The 22,604-nt window shown below is 37.1% G+C and overlaps 1 protein-coding gene across 1 annotated transcript in view; it reads left to right on the top strand.

Moving 5' to 3' along the window:
• The first annotated feature begins 294 nt into the window (after nt 1-294).
• Nucleotides 295-22,604, top strand: part of COG5 (component of oligomeric golgi complex 5) — a 193,353-nt gene continuing 171,043 nt past the window's right edge. The window contains exons 1-6 of the mRNA XM_009890860.1: nt 295-301; nt 634-773; nt 1,518-1,575; nt 4,942-4,996; nt 5,097-5,166; nt 10,352-10,472. Coding sequence (XP_009889162.1) covers nt 295-301; nt 634-773; nt 1,518-1,575; nt 4,942-4,996; nt 5,097-5,166; nt 10,352-10,472 — 451 coding nt within the window. The remainder of the gene's footprint in view (nt 302-633; nt 774-1,517; nt 1,576-4,941; nt 4,997-5,096; nt 5,167-10,351; nt 10,473-22,604) is intronic.

Below are 22,604 nucleotides of genomic sequence, written 5' to 3'. Positions count from 1 at the left end.
GATCGGCGCTGCTGCGGCTGCTGAGCGACCCCCTCCTCGGGGGGTCTTGCTGTGGTCGCTTGCTGCTAAAGGGCAAAAAAAAAGTTCACTGAAAGGGGGGACGAAGGTGCTTTGTAATATTAGTATGTGCTGTCTGGAAACTCGGGTCTTGCGTGAGCCAAGATAGTCATTGCAGTATCGTTAATTTAGTAGTTTATAAACCAGTACCGTTGTAAGAGTCGGGTATGATTTCATGAAGTTGTGTCTCGTGCCACTTCCGTCCTCAGCGACTTGAAGGTGACTGGGGTGTGTTTGATGACGGGTACAGCCTCAAGAGCCTCACCCTGGTTACACTGTAAAGTTTAAAGAAGAAGGTATCGGTACCTTTTAATGTATGCTACTCAAGAAAAGGCTGTGGGGGCTAAAGGAGCGTGTGTCTTTTTCACCGTTTACACCAGCTCCCCCACAGTCATCAAAACTTGTTTCTCTTGTTTGTGGTCTACTCTCAAATCAGTGTCTCATTTGTATTATGCGACGTAGAGAACATATACTTTACACTTGATGAAATTGAAGGTCAGAGAACTGTATGCTTTAGGTCCATAAATATTATTTAACTGTTTTAAAGTATGAACATAAAATCTAAATCTTTTTCAGAATGTTATGCTGACTTCTTCAGAGAAGACTTTGATGTGAAAGCTTACACTTCTCAGTCTATCCATCAGGCTGTGATAGCCGAGCAACTGGCAAAACTTGCCCAAGGTATTAGTCAGTTGGATAAAGAGCTTCATTTACAAGTAAGTTTAAAGCATACCTGTTATTCTGGGATGATTGATATAAACTAGTCAAAAGCTTAATAATCTTATGATCTTGTTACTCCTGAAATTGCCCACTGCATTCTGCAAGCAGTAACTGAAGGTACAACTTGCAGCAAAACTAGTAGTGAATCTGAAACTTAACTCAGTCAAGCCCGCTCTTAATACTCTTACTAAGAAGCCATATACTGCTTTAACACGCCTCCACGCCTTCAGAAAGGCTTTTGAGTTTGGATAGTAGAAGGCTTTTTGGTAAAATCTACCCAGACACTGCAGATCTACAGTGGACCTTGGAATGAGAACATGCTAAGTTTCTGTGCAGTTTCAAAACCTGTTTCTTCCCTCTCCCAATTGGCGAATTCTGCGGGAACTGGTTTCTAAATGTCGTAAATAGAAAAGAAAACATTAAAAATATGAATATACGTTACTGCTGTGTGATTAATAAGCTTACCTATACAGCTATTATGTATGAAGGTGTGTTGAAATGTGATTGCTCTGCTGGCTTTAATTCGAATGTCAGCTATGCTGCAGTTACTGACCCTCTTCTTGTTCTGAGCTTGCTGCTTTTGTGAATTAAAATGTGTTCTGAAAGCTCTTTCATCTTTAAGGTGTGGCTGCTTTTTCCTGTATCTGCCTAATGTGGGGTAGATGATGATATATTAATATTCCTTTCAGGCACACATCCCCATTTTTCTGTGTTGATTTCTCTATTTTGTCTTTTTTAAGGTTGTTGCAAGACATGAAGACCTGTTGGCCCAAGCAACGGGAATTGAATCCCTGGAAGGTAAATACCATTATATTGTGCTTGCTACTTAAAATGGAGGAAGCACTTTATAGTCTGTGCAGGGAATGTCATTCACTGCCAGCTTTGGCCCCCAATGTTAAGGTTACAGATCTTACTTCTGAGGAGTAACGTGGCAGCTTTTTTTTTTTTTTATGTCAGTAGATGGAGCTCCAGGGAGGAGATTTGGCTGATACTTCTCTGGAGTAACTACTTCATAGAAAACTGTATTTTCATAATCAGTTCTGAGCAACTTTAGTAATGAAGTCTTTTTAACGTTTTAATATATTTTTCTATATAAGCCTAATTTTGTTGCAACATTATCTGATATCTATTGCCAAGTACCAAGTCTGTGTGTGTTGTATATGCATGTGTTGTGTAATTTGCAAATCTTAACCAAAGAGGCTTTAACACATAATCTTAACTGCATTGAGATATTTTTTCCCTAGTAAGGGGCTACTAAGTTCAATACATACCTTGGTGTTATTCCCCTGTTTGGGATCTGGATTTTAACATAAACTGCTGACTTTCAAGTGCTTTACTTAGGAACCATGGAATCTGTATAGCAAAATGCTTGCAGTATATTGTTCTTGTTCCAGGAGCTCATTAGATCTGCCATTCTGCTCTTTTTCACTTGCTGGTAACTTCATATGTGTGTGTTTTTTGTTTGTTTTTTTTTTTTTTCTCTTCACAGACAGATATTTACCTCTATAACATGTTAATTTGCATATACTATGCAATTACTATCCAAACACATTCCCTTTTCCTTTTCCATTTTGTAACTTGCTAAGTAATTTATCTTTGTTCCTTCTTCTGCTTGCAGGTTTTGGCCTAACCAGAGAGTTTCTGGTTACTGACAGTTATAGTATCTCCTTAGTCTTTGGAACTTGTTGGATACAGTATTCAAACGTTAGCATTTGCATATAGCTATAAAAATAAAGAAATGCCTATTTAATCTAGCAATGGTAGCTCCCAAACAGCTTTTAAAACAGTTGGAAAATAAGCCTAGGAAGACTGGAATCTGTGTTCATCCTCCAAATAAGAAGTAGGTAGGAATTTGGAGTCAATCTTGTGATTGATAAATACCTCCTAGTCATGATCTTCAGTAATATGTGCTCAGTGGAATTGTATTTTCTGAAATCATGGTTGTTTCTGAAGGCATTCCTTCCTGAAATTGCTCTGAGAAAGAATGAAGTACTTCAAAACAACTGTTCAGTTATAAACCGTTTCTATAAGGAAGGCGTGATAAATAACATGTGCTTTACAGCTAATAACCCAAAGAAAAATAAAATCTAATTCATCTCAAATTTGTTGAAATTTCTCCATATACTTAGAGTTACGTTCCTTAATAGGCCTTTTCTGTGTGTGAGGTAAGGAGAAGCATGCAGAGATTCCAGTCCCGAAAAGTATATGATACTTGAGACATCAGTAGACAATTCAGTCTGTAGTTGCCAGGAAAATCAAAAGTCTGTGCACACAAAGATGATGTTTTAAGTTTTGCAAAACTTTCTTATCTCTGCCCTGCTTGTGCTACATGTGGTCTATGGTCACTGTAGAGAAACACTGAGTCAAGATTCTTAAGAACAAGAAAAGATGGATGTCAATAGAAATTTTGATTATGAAGTTAGAAACACATAGCTCTTAGTGTGTTTATCAAGAAAGTTAGTAAGTGAAGATTATGGAACTGATTCATAGCATGCACAATCATTTGGATGTGTGAAAGTGAATTTCATTGAATGTTTCAAAGTGATATACCCTGCTTGTGGAGGCCTTTCTTCTTTAGGTCTGTGCACTTTTTTTAATGGTACATTGAAGAGAGTGTACATACTCTCTTCTGTCTACATGTAGCTCAATAGGTATCTTGAGCTGCCTGTTAGAGTCCAAATTGTTGACCCCCACAACAAAATAGTGTCTTGCACAGCTCAGCTAGCAAAATTTCAAGGAAGTTGTATTAAAAGTGTATTTAAAAAAAAAATTCACTTTCAGTGTTTCTGAGTGAAAATTTCAGTATTTCTCAATGAACATCAGTATTTGTGTCTTTTCTTGAGCTACCTATTAGCTCAAGATAGGCTAAATAGTATGGTCCCATATCCTACACAGCAGATGGAGAGGGTAGATTGCCTTTTCACCCCTCCTAATTCTGCCTTCTGGCAAGAGAACTACTGTCTGCTTTATAGCAATGTCACAGTCATAGATGCAGCAATGTCATGCTACTGGCCCTCCCCCATTATTGCAATGTAGAGTAGAAAATTCAGCTTATTTTGCCAACTTTTCACTCATGTCTTTTTTTCTCGTGTCTTCATCCTCTGATGTGTGAGACTTGCATGCTTACCATTCCATGTATAAACGTCAGAGAACTCCCGAGTCTCTCATAAGCCAAGCTGATAATTCTGAAATATGGAGAAGATGGGAGTTGGCATATTTATACAAAATACGTGAGAAACTGTCCCAGTACAGGACAAAATAATTATCAGTAGTTACGTTTATCTTCCATCTTACTGTATCATATCGCAGTTTTATCCAGTTCAATGATGACATGCTTGTAAGCAGGCCTTTACAAAAATGTGGTATGTTTGAGAATGCTAAGAATAACTGGAACAAAATAATTTCATAGGCCTGGGTTTGCGTAACTTAATTAAATTCTCAGCAGGCTGATTCCATATTGCAAAAATGACTGCTACCCTTGACTACTTTGTTTGCAATTTAACAAGAAAAGAGCAAGCATGCTTGTGGGCTTTCTTTGTGCTGCTTTGCCAAACTAATCTGGAACAAACATGATTAGGGTAGTTTGCTCTGTTTGTAATCTAAATTAGATGACCTCACAAGGACATTGGTACCCTGATTTTTGCTAAAGATGCTTATGCACAGGAAGAAAATGTTGAAATAGAATTTGTTGTCTTCTCAGTCCTCTTTGTCTGTTGGTTTCTCTGAACTGTCTAGTCACTATGCTAAATAAATAGTTTTAAATAGGTTGTGCCATTTTGTATATCATGTTCAGGTGTTTGTACCAGGTTATATGCCTTTGAACAGCAGTCCTTATGGTCATTCTCTTAGAAAGCAACATGTTCTAAATATTGATTGAAACTTAACATATAATGAATTTCAGAGTGATATTTCTTCTGTAGGTTTGTGTTGTCTACCAATATATCTTCCATAACATTAAGAGAGTGACCTATTACCTGCTCAGTTTATTTCCAAATATACTGTGTTTTGTTCATTTCAATCTGTTTGACTGGCTTTGTTGTGAAGGGGGAAACTGTTGGGGTTTTTTTAATGCTAAAGTAGTCTGCAGTCATTACTATGATTTGAAGAGTAGTTCTTTCTATAATTGGCAAGTGTTTCATGTAAAAAATCTGCTTTATTTTGCAGGTGTCCTCCAAATGATGCAGACTAGAATTGGTGCTCTACAAAGTACTGTTGATAGGTATGCCGTTCATTATGTGATTGGAAAATAAAAATTCTTAATTGTTGTATCATGTTATTTATTAATACCGCTATAAATAATTTTCTCTTCTTATTTTTAGAATTAGAGTCAAAATTGTTGACCCCTACAACAAAATAGTGTCTCGCACAGCTCAACTAGCAAAACTTCAGGTAAGTTGTATTAAAAATGTATTTTAAAAAATATTTTTCAATATTTCTGAATGAAAATTTCAGTATTTCTCAATGCACATCAGTATTTGTGTCTTTTCTTGAGCTACTGAGAAGTGCTTCATATTGCAAAGTAGGAAACTGACCCTTGCACTAGCTGAGTGAGTTTTTGTGGGGATGGAGGGAAGAATGAAGGGTTATCTGAGTACGGATTAATGAAATTCTCATTACTGTTTGTGTAATATTGACATTTAATGTTATGGTGCCATTGTGTAGAAGATACTTTTCTCGAAGTTAATGCATACTTGACTGCGGCTTAGTAAAGAGTTTGGGAATTAATTCTTTCAAAATACTCAAGATGCAACTTATAAAGCCAATTGCTGTTCTGGAGTTTTATAAGCCCAGGTATATAGTTGTCCCTGTCTTTTGAATATGAGTCGAGTCTACAGGAGAATGTAGATCTCTGTTAGAGGATAGCAGTGGGAGAGAGCTTATCGCAACTATGATGAGATAAGTGTCAAACACTTCCATTGTTAATTTTATAATGGTTGAAAACTATTCCATAGATCTCCAATCATGTAGCTGCATTTTATTCAGTCTATGGTTTGAAAAGCAAACATCTCCAAATCCACAAGTGTTTCATAAGTTATTGTTTGAACTATTTGCATTCACAAGTTTACCTTAGCTTTGCAGAACTAGGAACTTATCTTTTAGTAGCTGAAATTTGAGCTGTGGATATACACTCAAGTAGTTTGCCGTCTGTAGGTGACTGTTGTTGTACAGCAGAGTAGTTGAAGCTGCAAACTGGTATGCAGTTTCTAGTCTAGGGGCTTTTGGAGCAGCTGCACTAGTCTCTCGGCTGAACTTCTATTATTTTCTACGTTGCTTTCAGTAGCAGTGATTAACACTGTTTTCCACCAGTTTGTCCAGCTGCTTCTCCTGTTCTTTACAATTCCAGCTGTTACTGTTTTTGCCACTGGGCAAAACTTCCATGACTTCTATGTGGCAGGTTAGATGCTGATTTTTTTTCGTTCTCTGATGTATGTGGCAGCTGTGGAAGGGGCTGTGGGAATTTGGGGCTAAAGATGAAGATCATTTCTGCCCTGACCTTACACTAAGTCACACTGTAGAAGGACTTCTAAGAACAGTGAGTCCCTGAACTTAGGAAATGTTTCTTGGGTGGTCTTTGCTTCCTCTTTGCTGTAGCAGGGTTACGTAGATTTTCCTGTGATGTAAAAGCAGCGTGCGTCCAGGGTCAGCATTTCTGAGCTTGTGGTTTGTGATATCTGGCTGTTCTTGGCTGTAAGTCAGAAAAAAGGAATGCAGGGTAAGAGGAGCCTGCTAGGCTACCCTTCCTAGCATCCAAGTCCACTGACTTACCTCAACGTAGAAAGAGGAACAATGATTCCAGCTTCTCTGCCAGTGAGACTCCATCCTTGGCACGAGAGCTACTGTCCCTTCTTGTATTGGCGGATACATAGCGAGTGCTTTGTGTTGCACTGTGCTGCTGGGAGCAGTTGAGGGTCAGCACACCTGAATTATGAAATTAAGCTGGACTTGAGGAGAGTTGAGTCAATAGGCCTTTGAAATCTAAACTCTGTTGCCTCCCCGGGGTGCACTGCTGTGGTGTCTCTTTACCTGGCTGCCTTGTTTGTTCAGAAGGGAAGGGCAACAGCACAGCAAACAATTAACTTCCTAGTCGTTGCAGGGCTTATGACTTGAAATTGCTCCCAAATGCAGGATTTGTGGCATGGGACACTTTCAGACTTGCTAACTTTATCAGTTGATGCAGAGTTGGTAGAATAAGTACAAAAAGGTAGATGACTGATAAAAGAGGTGGTGCTTTGTCAAAATCTGTAGGGTTGGCAGGTATGTTTTGCTGAACTATGTGGTGTTTAAGTGCCTCTTGTACTCGTGATGGCATGATTTTAGTGCTTCTCAATTGATTGCTGTGGGACTGCTCACAAACTGAAGGAATATTTGGCTTGCATAAAGCTGGATTTTGCCATCCTTAATTGTTTTTAATATAGTCTGGCTTTTTCATAAACATTCTCACTGCAAATTCATTGTCAAACTTCAAATCTAGTCCTGAATTCTAAATCTCTGCTGTGAGCTTGTGTATTATTATGTCTTGCTCTGCTCTTAGAACTTCGTGGCATCCCAAGGGAGCAGCAGATGCACAAAGCTTACTTCCTACTTTAAGTCATACTGTCCTCTTCTGAGTCTTTTCATAGTAGATCACAAGCTAAATGGGAATAGTTAACAGCTGAAATATGCATATGAGTTTGTCCTTCAGAGGGTTATTTTCTGTGCAGCTCTGTTTAACCAAGTGTTTCTGCATGTTCTCTTAGTTTCAGATATCTCAGTGTTTGAAAATCCTTTGAAAAGCTAAATTTTTAAAACCTTTTAAAAAAATAATAATTATGTTTTTTAAAGTTACTATCTCTTTTAAATGTTCACCAGTAACAGATTTCATGCGGGTGCTACCAACTAAATAGTAAATGTAGCTGAAGATAGTGGACTGTCTCATCTTTCTTTGGGTTCTGTTACGTATACATTCAATTACATTATGATCTAGCAGATATATGCGATTGCATGCATGAGGTACGCACTGGCACATTTTCAAGTGGTCCTCTCTTTATAATTAAGTCTTCTTTCAATAATTTCGTAAAATTAACTGGAGATTAAAAGTAAGAGGCTTTTTGATTGCTCGAATTGTAGCAATGTCTCTTAGTGTTGATATGTTGCTTTAAAATTCAGCAGATAACTTGACATGTAATGTCCAGAAAAATTGAGTTTTATTTTTAATTTTACTAAAACCACTGGGACTAACTCAGGCTGCTGGCCTTTTCCAAATTAATTCTTGCTTGAACTGTGGAATTCGTTCTTTCTTGGATAAAAGCATCTCCTTTAGAAAAGCATACTACATTAACTCAGGAGGGGAATGTTTCTTCAATTAATTCAGACTTCTGTTATGCAGGTGGTCAGGTTAGAGGATAGAGCATCCAGGAACAGCTCCACTATGAGATAAAATTTTTTATTTCTGTTACATGGTTCTCATGTATTGCAGTGACTGGGAGTTGTTATTAAGTTGAACAACTCATGTAAATGGAAATACTTGGGTGAAACAAAATCTTTGTCAAGGGCACGATGCAGTAGCAATCACTGCGAAGTTAAGAGTGCATCTTGGGTGTCTTTAGAATTTTCTCCTCCTTCTAATTCACAGGGCCAGAAGTTAAAACTTTTTTTTTTTTTCTTTTGTATCTAAATGTAACTTTTTCCATCTCTTACTCAGTTTGATAGTCCTTTTAAGAGATTGTATCTTGGGATAGGAGACAACGAGCAACAATCAAATGCAAAAGAAATAATCTTTTGGCATGTAAAGTAAAAGATGGTCAGAAGATAACTGAAGTTGAATTCCTAGGGAAAAACGATAGCCAGAAGTACACAATTGGATTAGAGAGTAATTAAATTTGAAAACCAAGTAGTAATACTATGCCCTCTTATTTGGTGAAGCACAGTGCACTGTATAAAAAGCTGGTTTTGATTCATGTTGCAAAAATTTAGTTCGCAGATGTGAAAGTGATATATGGATCAAGATTTTTTTAATTGAAGAAATGAATTAATAAAAACTAATACGTTAATCTCTCAAAGGAGGATAATCCCCACTTGGTTCTCACTAATGGTAATAGAAATCATGTGGTTAAGTTGTCTTAGAATGCTTAGGAAACTTGCACTTCAGACTGTGTGATACAGAGCCAAAAGCAGTGAGAGTAATTTGTGCTTTCGGTAATTTGCCTCAGTGGTGCTTTTTCTAATTTTCCCTCTTTGTTCTTTCTAGATGTTTAATAAAATTAAAACTATAAATATTTGTGTTTTGATTGGTTTGTTCTGGCATAGAGAAGAGATGGAACAAGTTGTGCAGTCCACTGAATATTGGTTGAAATGACTCACTTGTGTATGTTTTCATATGTGCATTTTAACATTAGTTTTCAAGACATTAACTTAAATATAAAACAGGGGTTCAAATTCTCTCAGATAGCAAATATTTTTTAAAGTAATTTTAATTGAATTTTGGTATCCATAAGATAAATATTTCAGGAGGCTTTGTCTTCAATACCAGGGAAGATAACTCAGAACAACTGTCTTGTTCCAAATTTCGCATTTAGCTCTCTTGTTAATCTGATTGCAGATGTTGGACTGCACCTGTGACTGTACCGAAATCCACATACTGTTTTACCTTCTCCTGAATCGCATTTCTGAATACTAGTTTAGATGTTACACACATCACACAACGTTGCTTTCCCTGTCCACGTACCTCCGAGCCCCACTGACCCAATCCAGCCCTAGAGGAACTCTACACTTGACATAACACTTACTGGTTCTCTGTCTCTATTATTTACTGTGTAGAAGGAAAAAAACTATTTCAAGATCTTAGTTGAGTGGAAAATTATGGAAGTATTATGTTTGATTCAGATGTCAGCAATGCCTTTTTTTCTAAAACAGTGCTAACGAAAACATACACAAATATGTTTCCTGGAAATCTACATATGCGTCCATCTTCTTACTTTTTAGCCAAGAATGCAGCGTATTTTAATAAAGCTGTGAAAGAATGTGAAATAACATTTGGCTGAATGAAGGTGACTGGCCTTATGAAAGTTTTGCTGAAAATGAGTTTTTACATATATTCCTACTATAAGAGTCAATATCTGTAATAACAATTTAACCTTTCAAGTTTTATTGTCCTCACTGAAGTAAGTGCTGCCATTTTGCTTATTTTGGATCAATATTTGATTGGCAAGGCCAACTTCTTAATTTTACTAAAACTTACAGAGAGGAGGAATATTGAGGAGAGATGCACAATGTAAAATAAAGCTCACTTCTAGTTAGAAATAGAACATGTCTCTGTCATAGTGTTCTGAGTTTCCTTTTTTTTACTAGTAATGAGAGCATGATCTCAGTAGCCCTGTAAATGTAATTACCAGCTTTAGAAAGTATTGGTCTGTGTTGCAAAAAATCATGTTAAAAATACCGAAAAAAAAAGAAAGTTATTTCAGTGTTTTCTAAAGTTCCTTGGTTTTATTCACATTCATATTTCCTTTTTTGGCTAAATTATTTCTGTATTTGAGACTTATTATGTGATCATAATGTACTGATAATATCCCCTAATGCTACAATTTCTCTGCAGGCTGCCTGTGACTTGCTGCGGAGGATAATACGCATCTTGTATCTCAGTAAGAGACTTCAAGGACAACTGCAAGGAGGAAGCAGAGAGATAACAAAAGCTGCCCAGAGTCTCAATGAACTTGGTGAGTCCTTAGTTACTTCTAGAGGCATTTATAGGTTGCGCTCATATGATTCACACTAGTGTCTGACTTAAAAACCAAAGAAACCCCCAAAACTTTTTACTATGGTTCTTGCTGTCTATTTCCTGATTTGGATTGAGAAATGGTATGGACAGAACTCATTAGTACTTTCAATTTTTTTCATATGACTTCTCTAGATAAAGATGTTTAATAACATGAAGATTCTATGACAATAATTTGTGTTCTTTTGGGCAACATTTTTTTTGTGAAGCAATTAATTTCTTAGTGGTTTGTGTTTGTATAAAATGCCTTCCGAGGCAGCAGATATATAGTTAGCTTTTCGAAGACATTGCGCTACAATAAGGCGTAGTTTGAATTACAGATTTACAGAAAATCGTTGTCCCTGTGACCTTTATGAAAGCCATATGTGGTATGATACACAGATGCTTAACCCAGTTCAGATACTGGAAGCATTCTGCTGCAGTAGTGGCTAATTTACCCCGTATTTTGTTGGCTTCTAAGAATAATGGTGAAATAGTTCTCATGAAGCTCATGTTACATGAGTCATGCTAGACTGTTTTCCATACTTGAGCTAGCTTTGGTACTTCTACACTGTGCTGCAGGATGCAGTGAGGAACATCACATTGGATCAGTTGTTGGTGCCGTATATGGTATCTTGTCAGCTGTTTCTCCTTTGGTTTAATGGCATTCAAATTTTGGCTTCCACAAATAGGTTGTGGGAGGGCTGAACTATCAAACATTCAGAGTCGTCCTGAGGTTTATTGTGCATATTTGTCACGACTGTTCTTTTTATACTGTGTAATCAAAAAATTATTGGACAATGACATAGTCTTATAATTAGCAGATGCTGTGTTGCAAATGGGAAGTTTATATATTTATGTAGTATATCAGTTTGGCTGAAGCACTTAGGCATCAATTGTAGCATTCTAAGCTAAATTATTTTTTCTGATTTTCTGTTTTTTCTAATTTTTTAATTTTCTTTCAATTTCGGTCTCACATCTTCAGGATGTATAAAGCAATACCATCTTTTAACTACCTGAATTACAAGTCTTGTGGTATTAATCTGAATGCTAGATCCTATTCAAATAATTAGTACAATTTAATGGTAAAATCTGGACGTTTATCTTGTGTAGTTTTTAGCATTTCTTTCTTTTAAAGAAAATGCCTTTTATTACTCTCCTTCCTCTCTCTTTTTTTTCCTTTCACCATTTTAAAAAAGTGTTTCCACATTCTTTTGTTAAAGTGTCACAGTCTTTTGAGTTTCTTGTTTTCAAATACTTGGTCTTTTCCTGAAGCTTAGAAAAGTCTGAGTAATTATTATTTTTAAAGATGAAGGAAAACGTGTTCCCTTAGGAAGCCCTTTTGAATTTCATTCTGCAGTCTATAGGGAGGAGCCAAGGCTTGTGGTCCTTAATTTAATCCTTAATTGTAAATGTCTTATGGCCAGGTAAAATCCCTTGTCTACTAGCATTTCTCTCTGCCTCTCTTTACCTGCTATCTCTTCCTTTCTTCTCTCTTACCTCTCCGTCTGCATCCCTCCCTCATCTTTTGGTTATCTGCTCTTTGTTATCCTCTGCTGCCCTCCTTGGCTGGTCTGAATTCTTATGCCTCCCAGCTGGCCATGACGCCCAGCAGCCCAGTGGATGGGAACACCCTACTGAGGAGTTGCTGGCATGGTGGGCTGGATGTATCTGTCCTGTGTGGTGAGGTGGTGGCTTACCTGGTATGGAGTAGCTCTGTTCAGAGGAGAGGAAAGTGCACAGTGGCTGGAGTCAACACGGTTCAAAGTACTGCAATGGGAGTTAGTGGGGAGGTGGTGTGTTGAAGGGAGGCTGGATTTTGGGGTAGGGCTGGGCTTCCGGCCTTGGAAAGCATTGGGATGTGCAGGAGATCTGTAGGGTAGAGGTGATGGTGGTGGTGGGGCAGGAGAGCAGTGAGGCTGTGGCGACTTGGGGTGAGGTTGTGCAAATGCTGTGCTTCAGAAAGATGGAAAAAGTGATGTGCTCTGTGGCATCGGGACGGTGAGAAGCATGGGGAATAGACACTGGACACTGGTTATTCAGTGGTGAGATATGAAAGCTTTGGGAGGACTTGGGAAGTACCACAACATCTGATGGTAGTGAATAGATGGTAGACATGAGTGATGGGAAAACCTGGTATTGGATAGGGAGCTCTGCGTCTTGGAGGCTTGCTTTTGAACTGGGGATCATAACCAAGATTAATAGTAATTTGTGGTTTTAGCCAGGTATTTCTGAATATGCCTTTCAGCTGTCATTCAGAGAAAAATTCTTCCCATTGTTTGTTACCTTTCTGTTGTACGTTTGGTGCAATGTAATTTCTGCTTTGTTGAAATCAGCAGCACTGTGATATTACCATGAAAGCTTTGCACTTTCTATGGTATAATACACCTTTTATTGCTTATAGATTATTCTGGGTGGAATCTTGGGATAACTGGCCATTTATTTTTATGTACTGTTATAGTCTGTATGTATCTCTGGGGGACACAAACGTGTGTCTGCCCGTTTATTCAACATATATTTCCTCAGCAAATCTATGTTCGTTCGTTTACAGCTTTTACTTAGAAGTGTCTTGAAGTTTATTTTGCAGTGATGGGAAGAGAGATGATAAAAATATAAAATCTTGGAATTAGGTAGCAATATGGGTCAATCAGAGGAACTACAAGAAACGGTAGCTTTTACTAAGAAGGGTTTTTTTATTGGACACTCTGTTAAGTTGCTAGAAGTCTGCAGATCTTCAGTTTCAGTGGATGTTGTTAGGAACTTTACTCTGAAAACATTTGGTAATATTTTCACCGAGATCTCTACTTAAAGCTAAAGTAGTTCTAAAATTCGTCTGTGACAGACTTTCGCATTCTTTTAAATTAACTTCCTACTTTGGCACAGTGAGAAGAACAACTGGATTCTTTCTAATTTTTAGAGATTAAATGCGATTAGTATTTATATGTGTCTGTGTATATACATATATAAACCCTAAATTTTCTTCTGCAACTCCTCCACTTCCTAACACACTTCTTCGGGTTCTCTAGCAAAGTAGAAACAGAGCTGTGATAGGCCATTGAACAAGCTATTAGCTGTTTCTCTGGTAATGATTCCTCATATTATACAGTCCAGTTCAGCATATGGGTATGTAAAGTGGCATATTCAGATGTCACACAGTGCCTAATACAGTGAATTACATGCCCCGACTATGCTTCTTGGTGATATTTTAATACAAATATTTTATAAAGTGAAAAAGAAACATTCCTAATCAAGTTTAGACAATAGAACGTGACAAGAAAATGGTACACTCTACAGTTCCCTTTCACAAAAGAAATTCTGCAGGTATTAAAAAAAATCTGTCTTCTCTGTAGGCATGCAGACATTACTGTCAGTAACAGTGGGCAGTAGCTGATCAGATGAAGATGAAAAAATTCTTAGTTGTGCAGTGACTGGCTAGCTTGACTCTGGACAGGTTGTTAATTCCATCTATCAGTTATAGAGCTAGCTCTGGACAACAAAGGATTTATATCTTTAGCTTGTTAAATACCTATAACTGATGTCATCATTATTCATATAAATGCCTAGACTTATTTTAATTATAATAAACTCCTAGTCCCTCTCTATGGTTGTATTATAATTTATTTCACAGCAAGTGAATTTATTTGCTTGAATGACCTTGTGAGGGTATAATACTTGTAGGCAGGCTTTCACAGCAGCCATAATTTTTCTCTTTTGTAAACTCAAAGTTAGTCTGTGACTAAGCTGTGCAGCCATAAAATGGAGGGTAAGGAGTCTATTGAAAGAAGGATTTTATTGTCTTCAGTATAAAAGTTGTTCCCGGACGATACTACGTTCCATGTAACTTAGGAGAAGAGAGGATGGGGGAAGATGGGACCAAGATCTTACTTTAAAGTTAAATAATTCTAGAGAAAAGGCAAAATATTGTCAGTTACAGAAGTCTAGCTAAAATGGAGAAAACCCTACATATGTTTTGAGTTCTTTATAAAAAAGGAGCAAAACTTACACGTGGCAGTTATTTAGGCTTAATGTGACATTAGAAGACTTAAGGGAAGTTCAAAGATGTAAAGCTCAATTTAGATGGTACTTGTAAAGAAGTGTAGCTTGGATGGAGAAAACTGAAGTTAGTGAGGACATGCATGATACTGGGTGAAATATAATTTGAAATAAGTTTTTTGGCTATGCCTGGAAGACCTCTTTGTAGCTGGCATAATGTAGGTGGTGGTAGCCCTGTCTTCTAAAGTACACTCCAGAACTAGTGACATGAGCACAAAGGTGACAGTGATCTTTGGCCTGAAAAATTCTCTAGCGGAAGGTAGAAAAAAAATTGGACTCAGTGCCTTTCTAAGGTAAACAAGAGATGTAATGTTATCATTTAAACAAGAAAAAGCCTGGATATAGCCAATATGTCTGGTAGAATAAAAATTAGAGGAAATGGGAGGAAGAAAATTACCTCATCTGCCTGCCTTAATAGGGATTGCGTTGGTGGGGCCTTGTCTTGTCTAGTATCGAGGTTTCTGTGTTTCAGTGTGCTTTTCTAGTATTCCTACTACGTGTAGTACCCTCGAGTTTCCACTGAAAGGGATCACCATAGTAAAGACTGTGAAGTTATCTATAGTATTACATTGCTTGTCACCCAGTTTGTGTCTTACAGTAATAAAAAATAACACTTGGTAGAGGGAATTAAATTTCTTTGTGAAAATTCAGTTTCTTTTTACACTTAGTTCTTGCAGTTATGTGTTGTAGTAACGTCACAGAGTCTATATTTTCCCCATCTTTGAAATTGCTTATGACATTAATAGAACAAAATCTTTCCAAATATTTTAAACCTAAGTAGTATATTTTTCTTCTTCTTTGTTGCTGTTAAAACATGGACCTATTTCATAGAAAGGAGAGTATGTTCTTTTGTGTGTGTGTATATGTATGTTTATGTATATAAATATTTATAAAAACAAATATAAACAATATCTATATTTATCCTAATGTATCTCAACTGCTTTTCAAGAGTAATCTCATTGTTCTTAGTGGTTATCTTTCGGAAGTCCTGGGGAGAGAGATGAGATTCCAGAAGATGGGAGAGCTTGCTTTAGTGAAAATAGAACTCACTGGCTCATATTTTATTTGGACAACTCAAACTAACTCGACTTCCTTAAGCAAAGAAACTCTAGAACAAATAAACTATTTGTAGGAGTTTATAATGTAGAAGTGCTATTAAATGGTAGGCCACATAGATTTATCAAGAATGAATGCTGTTTAACCAATCACATTTTCTTTGTTGACAGAATAACAGGTCTTAGAACTAGAGAGATCAATGACTGTCTTGTAGTTTGATTTAAATAGGGCTCTTGACACCTTGTCACACTAGCAGGGTCAGCAGTATAATCCAGATGAAAATGTTGTGCAGTGAATGCAGAAGTTTTGAGAAAACCGCAGCCCAAAAGTCATCATCATTTGTTCACTGTTGCCCAGCAATGAATCAAGTGGGGTTTTGTTGAAATGTGTTCTGCAGTTGGCTTGTGTTGGCGTTAATGATTTGAGTGATGTGATATGGTATATCCTTATTAAATTTACAAGCAATAATCAAGCAGAGAAGAATGGAAAGTGTGTTGGGAAACAGGATTAGAATGAAGAATATTGTTAGTAAATTGGAGATACGTCTTAGCTGAACTGATTTCATTTCTCTTCCAGACAAGTGCAAAGTCCTAGCAATAAATAGTTGTAGTTAATAGCAGGAATAGGAGAAATGACTGTATGGATAACAGTTCTGCAGAGAGGCTTGATAGTTCCTCGTGAATTGAGTGCAAGCCACTTGTTCATTTGTTTTGTAGCAGTGTGACATTGTTGGCAATAGAATTTGTCCTGATCTTTATAAGGAAGGGTGTTGTGTGCAAGGCACTTGAAACAAATTTTTTGTTCGTGCTTCAGTTGGAGTATCAAGTCCCTTTTGAGGCACCTAATTCAAGGAAGATGTAGGTTAATTGGAGAAAGTCCTAAGTACAGCAGCAATGATGGCTGAAGGTCTTGAGGATGGGCAGTGGGCAGAGGAACTGAAAGTGTGTGGCTCTTTGGTTTGGAGAGGCAGGGTAACATTCTTCAGATAAATAAAAGTTGTTCAGACGGGAAGGGAGCAAGTAAATGGCTCCCCGTATCCAGTGTGATCGAAACAGTAAGTAAGGGGCCCAAAATGAAGCGAAGAAAATTTTTATCTAAAATGTTAGGAAAGGTTTCTGCCAGTAATGGTAATTTCAGGGGAGCTGTGAGGTAAGTATTTGAAGCTTTTTTAAGGGATAGTTTAGGCCAAGCATATATCAGGAATAGTTTAGATACAGACGGTTTTGCCTTGAAGCAGGACCGAATAAGCTGACCTGCTACTGGTCCTTCATTTCTCTCAAATGCTTCACCCCCCCAACTCTGTTAATAGAAGATATATTACAGGGAAGATAGGGTTTAGTTTTTTTGGTGGTGGTTGTTTTTTTTTTTTTTTTTTTCCAATGTGGACTGCTTGATGTAAAGTTTGCTTCCCACAAGTTGGTTTGTTGGGCACTGTGCCCAGATACCTCCTGGAATATTAGGACAGTGTGACTGGAAAATTCATGCCATCACTTTAGTTCAGCCTCTTCTTATCACTCCTTCAGATGAAATAATAGATAAGTCTCCTCAAAGACCTTCAGCTCACCCCTCTGACACAATTACTTCTCTTCTGGTTACTCACTGTGTGACTGACATTCAAGTTAACTTCAAACAGTTCATCATATTACTGGCGTGCTGCAAAAATTGACCCTCAAAACTGTTATGTCAATATTCTCTAGGAGAATGCAGTGAGCAGAAGGAAGGTGGTGCTGACTATATGAATGTAAATGTTGTGTATCTAATTTTTTTTCCTTTGTCAGGAAAGAAGGCAGGCTATCTATTTCTCAGTGACCCAACCATTTTTAAGAAAGATGCTAATTTACTCCTTTAAGTTTTTAATCCTAGAATCATAGAGTAGTTTGGGTCGTAAGGGACCTTTAAAGATATTCTAGTCCACACCCCCTACAATGAGCAGGGACATCTTCAACTAAATCGGGTTGCTCAGAGCCCTATCCAGCCTGACCTTGAAGGTTTCCAGGGTTGGGGCATCTACAGCCTCTCTGGGCAACCTGTTCCAGTGTTTCACCTGCCTCATGGTAGAAAATTTCTTCCTTATATCTAGTCTCGATCTTCCCTCTTTCAGTTTAAAGCCATTACCCCTTGTCCTATTGCAACAAGCTCTCCTAAAAAGTTTGTCCTGGTCTTTCCTGTAGTCCCCCTTTAAGTACTGAAAGGCCGCGGTAAGGTCTCCCTGGACTCTTCTCTTCTCCAGGCTGAACAACCCCAATTCTCTCAGCCTCTCCTCATAGGAGAGGTGCTCCAGCCCTCGGATCACCCTCGTGGCTCTCCTCTGGATGCGCTCCAGCAGGTCCATGTCCTTTTGTTGTTGGGGACTCCAGAGTTGGATGCAGTACTCCAGGTGGGGTCTCACCAGAGTGGAGTAGAGGAGCAGAATCACCTCCCTTGACCTGCTGGCCATGGTTAATATTTGGGAATGATGATGAATATTTTTTGTGTTTATCAAAATACTAGGCACTACTAGTCAGTATTTAGGAAACAACAGTTCTGATTTGTTGAAAAGTTAAATAACTCATTTTAGTGGTGAGTATTCATACTTGTTTGTTTTATAGCAATTATCTCATCCATATCTATTGTAAGTTGGAATTATCTGTACCTGTTGTTTCCACAGCGTGCCTTATTAATTGGGTGTTAAAACAGTATAAACAACCTGACTAAACCAGAGAGACTTAATCTGAATCAATTGGTTATTGGCTGACTGTAATATTGTGCTTCAGATTAAATATTGTTGTATAAAAACTATTTCATTTTAACTGCTGCAGTTTTTGAAGTAACATTAAATATGTGTTATGTATCTCTACACAAGTATTACTAAATTTGCAATGGTAAGCTGTCTGAACACCTGCCTTAGATGCTATGGTAGCTATCTTTCATTGCTGCCTTCTTCCCGTATCATATTCAGTGATGAACTTAGTGGTTTTTTTTCTATTCTAAGCAAAAATTAAGAGTGTATGATTGCCAAGGCAGATCTTGTGTTGAACTAAACTGCAATTAAAGCGAGGAAGGACTTGGTTACTGTCATGTCAGGGAGTTCTTTCTCTGCTAGTACACAGAGCAGACAGATTTATTGATACTAATATTGCTGTGCGCAGTTTCTCATAAGAATCAACACACATCAATCTGGAGGGAAAAGTGGCTTTCATGCTACTTTTGCTTAGGGATTTAGGTGCATTGCAATTTACTGCCTTGTGCAAGATCTAGTGTCCTCTAAAATAATATAGCATATGTCTGTGTAGCACAATGCACTGTGCTGTTGGGGTAACTGAACTGATTTGATTAATAGGAATTACATGCCCATGGTAGCATGATGGTTTGCCTGGGGTAGTTAGTCCTGCTGAGAATGACTGAATTGTATTACTGGCTCAGAGCCATCTGAATTATTTTTGAAAGCCACTGCTTCAGGAGGTACATCTGCATCCATAGTAAGTGCAAATATCTTGCTAAAACACTTTTCTTCTGTCCCTGGTGGTGTTAGCAGTAATGCCGCCAGACCTCCACTGAAATTGTTTGGGCTAAAATATATCTATGCCTTTCTGTAGTTGAGTGTTATCTCCATGTTCTTTAATTTCATGTTGTTCCGTTCAGTTGAGTTAATTTTTTGTTTTGGTTTGGTTTGGTTTTCCTGGGGCTCTATTACCATTAGATGGAAGATTTTGGAAAAAGTTGTTGTGCAAAGTTTTATTTGTAGTATTCCAGGGCAAAAAAGCCCTTTCTGGTGGCAAGGAAGATCAAGCAGACATACAAATAATTTAGAAGCCTTAAAACAAAGTGTCTTGAACTCTTTGGACAGTTTTGGAACTCCTTTTTATATAAAAGCTTAATTTTTCCATAATCAGACTTATGAAAAATTTTAAAAATAATGAGATGAAGCCAGTGTCACATGTGAAATGCATATGGAATACACTGTCTGAACATCTCTGGTCTTACCATCTCTGGTAAAAACTGGAAATGATGGCCTGTTGCTCTAGTTACATTGGGATTAACTGTATATGGTTAATAGTGCATTTAATCACAAAATAATTGTATAATAATAATAAATAAATAAATACCAAATACCATATTTCTCATGGATAATACTGGTCATTCTGTGACAGTCAGATACATTGCAAAATAATTATTCTTTATTTTTAATGTGATAATTTTGATAGAATCATTGAGCTTACATTCATACATTCATAGTTGCTGTTTTATACATTGATAAAGAAAAAAGCATATTTGTAATGCTTCGATTTACTGCATTTAGAAAGATTCTGGTTTCATCAGTTGATCTGTATTTTCAAGGAAAGGAGTGCCATGAAAGCTATGGATAATTCGTGCTAACAAAAAAAATCCTCTTGGTTACTAAGAAGATCTTGTTATTTTCTTAGTATTGTTTCTGGCTTCACATTTGCCAAAGTCACTACTTGATTTATTGTAAATTCACGTAAAAGGAAGAGCTAGACAAGCTTCTGCTGAATCGTGTTATTTCATTAATTATGTGGTACAATGAAAAATTTTGTATAATGAGTGTAGAAGCTAGTTGTTGTGCTCTTCTGTAGTTGCCATACCACCCGCTTATTTTTTTTTCCTCGATTTCCATTATGCATACAACAATCTTGTTCTAGGCCATCTTATTTTATTTTATGCCATCTTTACTTTTTATGCAGAGTTAAGGAGCTTCTGTGGATATTAATTTTTCTTGTTGGTTTTTGAAAAAAAGAAAGAAAAATCTTGATAGTATGTAACAAGTTCATTAATTTGACCTATTAACTTTAAGATACTGAATTAATGTACATGTAACAAAATGACTTGCAAATTTAATATAATTTTCATTAGTAAGAGGCTAATAGTGTAAGACCTCTGTATCCTCTTTGATCAAGGCAGACAGAACATACAGATTTTAGCATCGAATTGCATTTTGCTGTGGTTAGGATTCCTAGCTTGGAAACCATATGTTTGACAAAGCCTTTTATGTAAATAGTTGGTATATTTTATTTAATCTCTGGCATGCATTCTTTTCTAAGCTTTTTCAATAGAAGACACTAAATAATTACAGGCATATGAGAGAAAAGACTAAGTTTGAATTGATACAAGAAAAAAAATTCTGCTGGAACTTTGTTTTTTAACATAACCTTTAAATTAGTAGGGCTTGAATTTACATTTCCTCAGGTTTTTAAAAGTTTGGTTTCTGTTAATGTAGGTTCATTGTAGTTTCATTGCTGTGTCACTGTTTTCCAAAGTCATAACTATTCTGATCTCTTGAAATTTCATTTTCTTTATGCATAACAGTTCTAGAAAATTAATCCAGGTATAATTGTAACGGTGGATTTTTTTGATGTCTAGTTTCCTTTAAATGACCATAAACATGTTTCAAATTTGCCATATTGAGTGAATTATGAAACTATTTTTTCATGTTAGCATTAAGCTGATTTCTGGTTTTGATGAGATTAGTCTTTTAGCTATAGCTACTAGAAGAATTTGATTTTGTTGTATTATTAATAATTTGGTAATTTTAGTCTCAAGTATATAGACCTTGTCGGAGGGCTGTATATCAGATATTTTAAAATGGATTGAGTACTCTGCTTTCTATCTTGAGGTGTTAACCTGTTCCCGAGAGGTATGTTATTGATGCCCATTAGCAACGCTGAGCTAGAAGTTAATTGCAGTGTGTTCAAGTTGCCTTTGCTGTAGCACATGGAGTATTACTAGCAGGTTTTATCCTGATTCCAGGCCCATCAAAGACTAGTTTCCATCTTTTGCTCTTTCCTGCTCCCAGTTACAGATGTCCACACCTCCATTTCTGGCAAGCTTTGTTCTTTCAACCTCCTTGTCATCTGTTACTCTGAATCTAATTGCTACTATTTCATTATTAATATCAATTAGGATTATTACTGTCCTGAGCTAATGTATAGAAGTTTGGGTTGTAGGCCAGTATTACACAGAGCTAGGCTTCAGCAGGTAGAGAGTAAAATCTGGGGCCTGACAGCTTTTGATTTATTTGCTTCCAACAGTTCAGAGGACTCCGGTAGGAAAGAAATGATAGTGGATGAGAACTAAGGAAGGAGAGGGGGGGATGTGCTGAACTACAAAAAAGTGGTTTCTGCTAGAAGAGGAATTGTTGTCAGGACAGCAGAATAGCTGCACCAGTCATGCAGCTGGTAAGTTAATATGCATTTAGACTCTCTCATGTACTGTCAAGTGCATGAGGCACAAATAGTGTTTTCCCTGGTAGCACATTTAGTTCTGTGCTTGAGATTAAGCCAGTACTTCTTATTTCTTAAAAACACTGAAACTACAGTATTTTACATCTGCTTTGGTAATGTGTCAGATGGTCTGAGGCTTTGAGAGCCAGAGGATATGTCTGGAGTTTGTAGTCCCACCTGGGTAAGGCTGAAACAGAAGGGCTTGGGAATTTTGAAAGAGGAACTAGTTGGAAATGAAGAACAGGAGTGATGGAAGAGGGAAGTTGTGGAAGAAGGTCTTGGTAATTACACTGTCCTATCTTCTCATTAATGAGCTTAAATGTAAAGGCCAGGTCTCATAAGGTGGTTTTTTTTCCATTTTTTGTTTGTTTGTTTTGCAATTAGTGAATTTAAATGTGTGATTCTAAAATCTGAAAACTATAGTTATATTATGTTTCTCTAATTACAAAATTCCTCTTCTGCTGTCTTCTCAAAGTATCCCTATAGAACCGAGAGGAATTATACCAAACCTGTTTCTGTTCTGCTGTTAAGGAATACTTGTTCCCCACTAGAACGATGGTATCCCAGCTGGTAAGGGTGTTAGGACCTTGGTTTTGCTTTACCCCTTGACCATTTTAACTGCTTGAACAGTATGTATTTTTGTGTTTGTTAGTTAGGGTGTGTCATGAGAGTGGAGATATGGAAGGAGTTTGAAGAACCTGTAACATACATAATCTTGTAGTTGTGAATGTTTATGTTCAGCCAAGTACAGGATAAATACAACTTCA

Source organism: Charadrius vociferus, unplaced genomic scaffold (genome assembly GCF_000708025.1).
Source record: "Charadrius vociferus isolate BGI_N301 unplaced genomic scaffold, ASM70802v2 scaffold958, whole genome shotgun sequence".
In the NCBI taxonomy this organism is placed as follows: Eukaryota; Metazoa; Chordata; class Aves; order Charadriiformes; family Charadriidae; genus Charadrius; species Charadrius vociferus.
Note: the sequence above shows the minus strand (reverse complement) of the source record. Positions and strands in the feature narration are given on the sequence as shown.